At 39.3% G+C, this 8,356-nt stretch overlaps 1 protein-coding gene across 7 annotated transcripts in view; it reads right to left on the bottom strand.

Annotated features, from left to right (window-relative positions):
• NOX4 (NADPH oxidase 4) overlaps window positions 1–8,119 on the bottom strand; it is a 170,973-nt gene extending 162,854 nt beyond the window's left edge. For 5 of the 7 annotated variants that reach the window (XR_013442516.1, XR_013442517.1, XM_078058663.1 and 2 more), the window contains exons 1-2: window positions 7,809–8,119; window positions 7,040–7,135 (exon numbers count right to left, since the gene is read on the bottom strand). Coding sequence is in view for 3 of the 7 variants with exons in the window: in XM_078058663.1 (XP_077914789.1) it covers window positions 7,040–7,135; window positions 7,809–7,865 (153 nt within the window). In the remaining 4 variants the exon portion in view is untranslated. The remainder of the gene's footprint in view (window positions 1–7,039; window positions 7,136–7,808) is intronic. The other 2 variants (XM_078058664.1, XM_078058666.1) reach the window with 2 other exon arrangements.
• Between the last annotated feature and the right edge of the window lie 237 nt (window positions 8,120–8,356).

Consider the following 8,356-nt stretch of genomic DNA (forward strand, 5'->3'; position numbering starts at 1 on the left):
GTAACCTACTATTGATGTTATTAATATTATTAATAACAAAATGAAGGAAGTAGATTTGAAATTCTCTGAAATTAATTCCACCTTCTAATTCTATTCTGTTTTGGCTGGTATTGATAAAAGAGAAGCATACAGTGGGCTTTCAGCTGTATGCCATAAGGAGGTTAAACCCTGAGTGCTATAAGTCCAACAAATATTAAGGAATCAGAAATAATTTAAATAAAAATAAGTCTCATAATTCCTTAATAATTTGTTTGAGACAAATCTAAAACAACTGTAATGCTGAAAATTATGTTATCTTAGGGGTAAATCAATAATTTTCCTTAACTTCTTAAATTGCTATACATCTTTAAATATCATTTCACATAAGATGGAAAGCTAGTGGTCTCCACAGTGTGGGGTTTAATTTGTTTATGCATATGTGCATAGAGTTGCTCATCATAACAGACTGACTGTTGGACTGAGGATCAATGGACCAGAATAGTAACCAAGCCACTCATTCAGTGGGTGATGGTGAGCAAATCACTTCAACTTCATTTTTCTGTTTGGGAAAATGAGGAAGAAGTCTAAGTAAAGATGCCAAAGCTTACTTCCAAGTCTAAGATTCTGAGTCTTTATCTACTGTAAATGGATTAAGAATATAACGATTGCGTCAAAGTAATGTAAGTCATTTCACCTGGCAATAAACAGGAAGTAAAGTATTTTCAAATAGCAGAATGTTAAGAATAAAGACAACAACAACAAAAAAACTCCCATTCAGTTAAAAATATCCCCCGAATTGAAACCACAACACATGCCTGGGCAAATCTAAGGGGTAACTTTTACATTTTATGCAATAAATGAAAAGAATTAATGATCAAGCCTTTTCTGAAACCAACAGATGGTATATATTCCTTCTCAGCAGAAGTAAAGCTGCCTGGGCCAGCTATGAAACCAACAGTGACTTAAAATTCTAGGTCCATTTGTACAGACACTCTAATCTCTGACCTTAACAAATTCACATGACATCAGATTTCTGTCTCTGAAAATTGTTAATTATGATATAACTTCTAGGACTTTTGCGAGGGTAAATTAGTTAATGTTTCTTAATCACTTAAAGGATAATGATTAACCAAAAAAAGATCGTCACTGTGAGACTAGAAAAAAATCTCCACGCTCACAGCTTTCTTCCAATTAACATAGGTATCTCAATAAAAGTTTTTTAAAAAGAAAAAAAAGATCTTCATGACCGTGCAGTAGATCTAAAATAATAACTGTGAGGGGGCGTCTGGCTGGCTCAGTCGGTAGAACATGAGACTCTTTATCTTAGGTTTGTAAATTCAAGGCCCACGTTGGGTGTAGAGATTACTTAAAAATAAAACCTTTCAAAAAATAAAATAATAATTGTGAGACAAAGCAAAAAAAGTTAAATTTCTCATCACAACACCATGAGAATATCTAGGTTGAAACTGAACGGTCCATATACAAATGTTAGTTTTGGGGGGAAAAGATAATAAAACCAAGACTCACTGAATCTGGTACCATAAAACACATTCTCTACTCAAAGTAAGATTTTCTTATCAATTAAATTATATCTGTTTAATTACTAAAATGTCAGAAATATAATTCAAAAATAGATGAACTTCAATATGAGGGCTTCTATGAATAATATTTTGAGTTAAATTGCTCCAATATTCCAAAAAATCTAAGAAACTAAGTTTCTCAGGGTCAGTGACAACACATTGGGACTTTCTAGTAAAGTGCAAGCAACTACATTTTCCATTCCTTGAAAACAAATAAGTCAAAAATAGATTTTATCTTAAAAAATCAAAGTACTCCTTTATTTAAAAGCTTGTTATGGGAAGGTGGAGGAGGTTATTGCTCGGTTAGTTTATGTGTGCGCGTGTTTGTTTTGGCTTCCCTCAAAAGACTTTTTTTTTTTTTCTTCTTAGCTTAATTTTAAGATTCCAAAACTCACAGCATGTCATAATTAAACATCTCCTAGGAAGTGCACAGTCTGATTAGCACATTAACTCAGGCATAAACTAGCCGTGACCAGGCTGCCTCCAGGTCTGGGTCAGACCAGTCTGGGAAAGAACAGTCCTGATGAAAACTCCTACTAAGACACATTAACCTCAACATTATTTTATCTTCCATCAGTTAAGATCTTCTTTTCTCTGTCAATTCTTATGCAGTTTTTTTAATCGTTAATTCTGGCCTGAGAACAATCAACTAGCATCCTATAAATATAAATAAATATAGATAAAAAATGGATCCACTAGTTCTGAGAATGAACTAATTTTACCTTCATTCTCAACGGTTCCCACCACCAAAAAGCTCAGATAATTAGGGCGAAGTCAGAGATATTTTTATGATTACACACCAACAGCTAGAGCCCGTGACTTCTTATCCGATATCAACTGTTTTGGAAAGGGAGAGCAATAGGACTACCCATATCCTGATGTCTTTTTATTGGGCAGGTTGGTGGCCAGCTGCTTGCTGTAAAACAAAATGATAAGTGCAAGTGACCACGGAAGTAGGAATATCTTCCCCCACAGTCTACACTTACACTGTCCAAAATGGTAGCCATTAATTGCACACAGCTATTAAGCATTTGAAATGTGCCTAGGCCCACCAAGAAACTCAATTTTTAGGTTTATTAATTTTTTTTAATTTAAACTTAAAGCTGATAGTCCTTTGTGTTATTAGAAAAATTTTAAATATGTTGGAACAGCTTGGGTATGTGAATTCACTTTTTTATTTGTAAAAATTTTATGAAATCTAAACACAGTCAAGTATTTCTGATGAAAATCTGGTGACTGAATTATGATGTGCACAAGTATAAAATGCATACCATATATTTCAAAGAATAGGCAACAGGCTAGAATACATCATTGATATTTTTTAAAATATTGGCTACATGTTGAATACTTCAATCCAATACTTTAGATAGACTATTTTAAATAAAATATATTATTACATTTAATGGCACTAGCATTACACTTTTTTATTTTATTTTTTTTTTTTTTAAGATTTTATTTATTTATTTGAGACAGAATGAGAGAGAGAGAGAGAGAGAGCACATGAGAGGGGGGAGGGTCAGAGGGAGAAGCAGGTTCCCTGCCAAGCAGGGAGCCCGATGCGGGACTCGATCCACGGACACCAGGATCATGACCTGAGCCGAAGGCAGTCGCTTAACCAACTGAGCCACCCAGGCGCCCCGCATTTCACTTTTTTAATGTGCTACAAAAAAATTTGAATTGCATGACTCATATTACATTTCTGTTGGGCAGCACTGATGATGAGTAATAGTAACCAGTGGCCTAACTATCAGAGATGGGCCAGTGAAGTGTTTTGCTGAAAATCTGTGTAGCATGAGGAAAGGCAAAAAGGCCAGACAGAACTGCAATCACATCCTAGCTCTGATTCTGAACAAGTCATCAGCTTCCTCCGCCCACCTTTTCCCATGTATAAAATTGGAAGAATGGTTTCCTAGCTTAAACCAAATATTTGTAAAGTGTCTGGCTTATGACAGGAATAAACAGTTGAACACATAGTTGGTTTTCAGTAGAAAACAGAGATTTCAAACTACTAAGAATTAACTGCTTGTCAATATCTATGCCTTCTTGTAAATGGACTATATTCTGTAGACCCTTCCTTCCCCTCATACTCCTGCAACTTTGTTACTACCTTACATTTAAAGATGAATAACAGCAACCTTTATACTCCATGTTATTATCAAAATAATCAACAACTGGAGGGACTCCTTCCATTTGTGTTTTAAAGTGGTAGTAAATTCATTTCCAGGAATACCACCATGATTTTTATGAATCTAAAATTCACCTTCAAAAGAGACTTATGGGAACACCTGGGTGGCACAGTCATTTAAGCATCCGACTCTTGATTTTGGCTCAGGTTGTGATCACAGGGTCATGAGATCGAGCCCTGCCTGGGGCTCTGGGCTGAACGCAGAGTCTGCTTGAAATTCTCTCTCCCTGTCCTACCCCTCCCTCTTGTGCTCTCTCTCTCTCTAAAATAAATAAATAAATCTTTAAAAAAAGAGAGAGAGAGACTTGTAATATCAGAATATTTATTATGTCCTTCTCAGGCTATCTAAAATTCATCACAGTGGGACCTTGTTCTCGTGAGTGTTCGGTAGGCTCTAAGACGTTCTATCTAAGGCATTAATAATAATGAAGTATCAGTATTAAAAATGTAAAAGATGGGAGCCAGCAATATTTATTTTAAAATTAATTATATCCCCTTGTTATACTCTATTTTCTTTGCGACTTGAAAAATGCCTGCAAATTCTTACACTATGAGGTAATACCATAATCATCAAAAGATTAGGAATGATAAGCCTAGGACAAATAAAATTAAGTCCTCCTTCATAAAGCAAATAGTAAAACCACAGAGTTCTTGTTTCACTAAAAAGTAGAGTAAGACAGACTGAAAATATTCCAAAATTGTTTAGATAAATTAATGCCTAGAAAATCACCATATAGGTAACTACTGAAAAGTGAGACGTTTGGAAGTCATCTTTCATTTTTCAGGAGGATGCCAAGGAGAAAAACCATTCCTCCCCACTGTGACTTTTTTCATACAGTGTTGACTTCTGACAGGATGGCCTAAGGGTCAACTCACTATGGTCATTCTTAGGTTTCTATAAAAACTAATTTACAATGACCTCTCTCTTCTTCTGTTTCTTGCACTTTTCACTCATAGTTTTCCATTTAGCCCTTTTGTCATTTTTTTTTCCTTCATTCATCTGATGAATATTTATTGAGCCCTTACTATGTGCCAGCTGGTCTGCTGGCCTCACCATTGAACCTCACTAGCCTGTCATATTATTCAAACAACAGCACTAGAGTGAGATGGCGAGAGGCAAAACATACTTAATTTGTTTTAATTAGTTGGGTAATATGTGTGTGTATGCGTATACTCTTCATCATCTCTGACTTGTCACCAAAATAAATTTGAAGTTGTCACACAGCATCCAAGCTCATAAAAATTAACTTGCTGGTTTCCAACATAATTAATTTTTAAGTAAGTTATTATTTTAGCTTATACTATACCATAGAGCTGAAATCCAAAGTTCATTTGTGGCTTCAAGTTACCTATTCTTAGATTGTATATTAATACAAATATCTCTTTATCAAAATTTGCCATCATAACTCTTTTGAATTTTCTCCAAGTTATTCATATAGTTACATAATAGGTCAGATATCTCCTACTGAAAAATCTTGTGTTCACTAATTCACAACTAAGGGGGACTTTCTAGGAGAAAAAATTAAAAAGACAGGTCAGAGACCTTCATACGTTTATTAGAGAAATTTTTTCTTAACTTGTTTATTCAATTATAAGTATATACTTGTTCGATTTTCCATTAGATTGTAAGAAACTTGAGGGCAGGGGCAAGGGCTCACTTTCTATGTGTCCATTTGAAAAGCATGGGTTTCATGACAGTTTGATAGTCAAATGGAAAGTTGGTTAGAGAAAGAAATGTTCAGATTTAAGAGTTACCAATAAAATGAGGAGCACTTGGGTGGCTCAGTTGGTTGAGCACCCAACTCTTGATTTTGGCTCAGGTCATGATCTCAGCATTTGTGGGATCGAGCTGGACATCAGGCTTGCGCTCAGTGCAGAGTCTGCTTGAGATTCTCTCCCTCCCACTCTGCCTCTGTCCCTCCCCAGTGTGCTCTCTCTAAAATAATAAATATATTTTTTTAAAAGTTAGCAATAAAATGAGTTTCATCTTTAAGACTATTTTTCTTAACCCATTAGTTAAAAATACAGGTGTTGGGTGATGCTGATGTGTCGATGTAGGTTCATCAGTCATAACTTATGTATCATACTGGTAGGGGATGTTGATAATGGGGGAGACTATGCATGTGTGGGGGTAGGGAAGCATAGGGGAAATCTCTGCACCTTACTCTCAATTTTACTGTGAAGCTTAAATAGCTCTAAAAAAAATAAGTTCTTTAAAAAATAGGTGTTAAACTTTAAAAATATCAATTGTGTGACCAATAGATAATGAAAAATAGTACTTTATTGTATAAAATAAAACATCAGTTAATTAATTCAATCTCAATTTATTGCAGTCTTAGCATGTGCCAAGCACTACTTTCCTCGGACCTGAGGTTTAAAGATAAATAAGATCTGTAAACGTAAAGTACGAAATGGAAAGTTGGTTCCACAAAATTCATGTGAACTAATCACAATTTTAAATAATCATTAAACCATGGAAAAGAAAACAATGCATCTCCTACTTAGAATGTGTTTACTTCCCCAATGAAAAGGAATGACAAAATCTTTTTCAGATGCCCTAAAATTTTTCAATACACTTTATACTTTTTGCTGGTTGCTCAGAAAACGCTACCTCCTAATACAAAGTAAGATGTCTTCAGTGCCTCTGTCTTTTGTTAAGGAGTCAAGTAGGAAGGGAATGGAAAGAATGAGATCAGAAATGTCATGGAATAGAGAAAAGGAAAAATATCAACATGAGATAAATCGGAGCAAAGTTCTGCACAATATCATTCTCGTATTAGGCCAGAACACTGGAACCATAATCAACCTAGGGTAAGAAGCTAAGAAATGCCTAGAAATGAATAACTGCCTTAGACACATACTTTGTGAGAACTGGCAGTAAAAGGAAACAGTGCAGAAATCCTCTGGATAAGCTTAGGGGCAAGGCTGAAGTCTTGATTAGTGAAAACTAAAAGCCTGTCATTGGTTGGTCCTGCTGGTGAAGCAGATCCTTCAAGGCACTTGGCAGCCGACAAGAGGTAGCAACTTCACTCAGGTCAGGCACTACTAGCCTGGTCTGGCAGCTTCATTCCTTTCACTTTAGCACATAGTATCTTTGGTTCTTAAAAGAGTCAGTCATTTTAGCCTACATGAGTGTAAATGATACATCAAGGAAACCTGACCACTTTAGAGAATGACAAACCTTTCTGAAGTGAACACCCAGGGTTTCTTTAATAAATGGAAGAACTGACCAAGCCTGGTAGCAATGCCTGCCTACCTGACACCCATTCCACCAGGTTACCCAAGTCCCACTTACCCCTAACATCTGGTGGAGGTAGTGATACTCTGGCCCTTGGTTATACAGCAGGAAGGCTTTCCAGAAAAGCAAAACATTCAGGGAGAGCCAGATAAACTAAATCATACAGAGAGAGAAAACAAAAATTAAAAATAAACATTACCTGATGAATGGAAACCTCAAGTACATTCATTGGACACAATACTTTCTGTGGAAGCTGGGTTAGTAATTGCAGAAAGCATTTTCAATTAACCAGCAAGCTGACAACCACTCAGAGCAAAACAAATCTGCCCTCACTCAGTCCCTGCACCTGAGATTAAGCATTTGGGTTGCAAAGACGTCTCCTAAATGATCGGCAGACATCCCCTGCAGTACAAAATGAGCCTAAGAAATCAGTGACATCACCACGTCCCGAGCATTGCATGTTGTTAAAATGCAACACCAAACAAAAGCAATCTGGGAAAAGAGCAAAAGGGGGGGAAGATGTTTAAAGGGTTAAGAAAAAGTTGTGTTCACTACAAGTGATCTCTTCTCCCCCCCCCCCCCCCCCCGCCCCAACACCCGCTCTCCCATCAGTGTGCAGCAAAGTTCCCAGGCATTTGGAGCGGGGGTGGGATGGGGGGGGGGTCGTTATTATCTCCAGGCATGAACAGCGGAAAGTTTTGTTAGTTGAGAATATTTGAATTAGAGGCAAAACGTCTCCAGCTCCCCACCCGCGCACGCTCAGAGAATGAATCAAAGTCGCTGCACGAGAGACAAAACGCAGGGAGAGCCTTGCCCGCCATCCTACCAGGCAGAGGTGTTTAACCCCTTCGTTGGCCAGCCAGTTCCTCCAGGACACAGCCATGCCGCCGGCCCCGCCGCGCTGCGCTCTGCGCCGGCCGGCCTGAGAAGGAGCGGCGGCGGCCGGGCAGCGGTTACAGTTGTGCGGCCTGCGAGGGGGAAGGGGGGGTGGGGGAGGACGGAGGGTCAAAGACTGAGTGGAAGCCCGGACGCCGGCGCCGAGCCAGCCCGGGCGGGGTCCGCGTCCCCGAGCCGGGTCTTCCGGGCGCCGCGGCTGCGGCCCGCGCGGGGTCTGCGCTGCGCCCTCGGCCGCCCCGGCCCGGCGCTCGGAGCGCGCGCTCCTCGGCCCCGCCGCCCGGCTGCGCGAGCCTGCCCCGCCGCGCCCGCCCCTTTGTCTGCGGGCGAGCCTGTAGTTGCGGCTGCTGCCGTTCAGGATGTCCCGGCTGGGAACCGGGAGGCGTCCCCCGCAGCCTCAGCCCGGCCGGCGCGGCTTGCAGAGACCGACAAAGATGTGGAGAATGATACCCGTGCCCTAGTGGGGAACCCCGCCGCACC

The sequence above is a fragment of the Halichoerus grypus genome, chromosome 11 (genome assembly GCF_964656455.1).
Source record: "Halichoerus grypus chromosome 11, mHalGry1.hap1.1, whole genome shotgun sequence".
Taxonomy (NCBI): Eukaryota; Metazoa; Chordata; class Mammalia; order Carnivora; family Phocidae; genus Halichoerus; species Halichoerus grypus.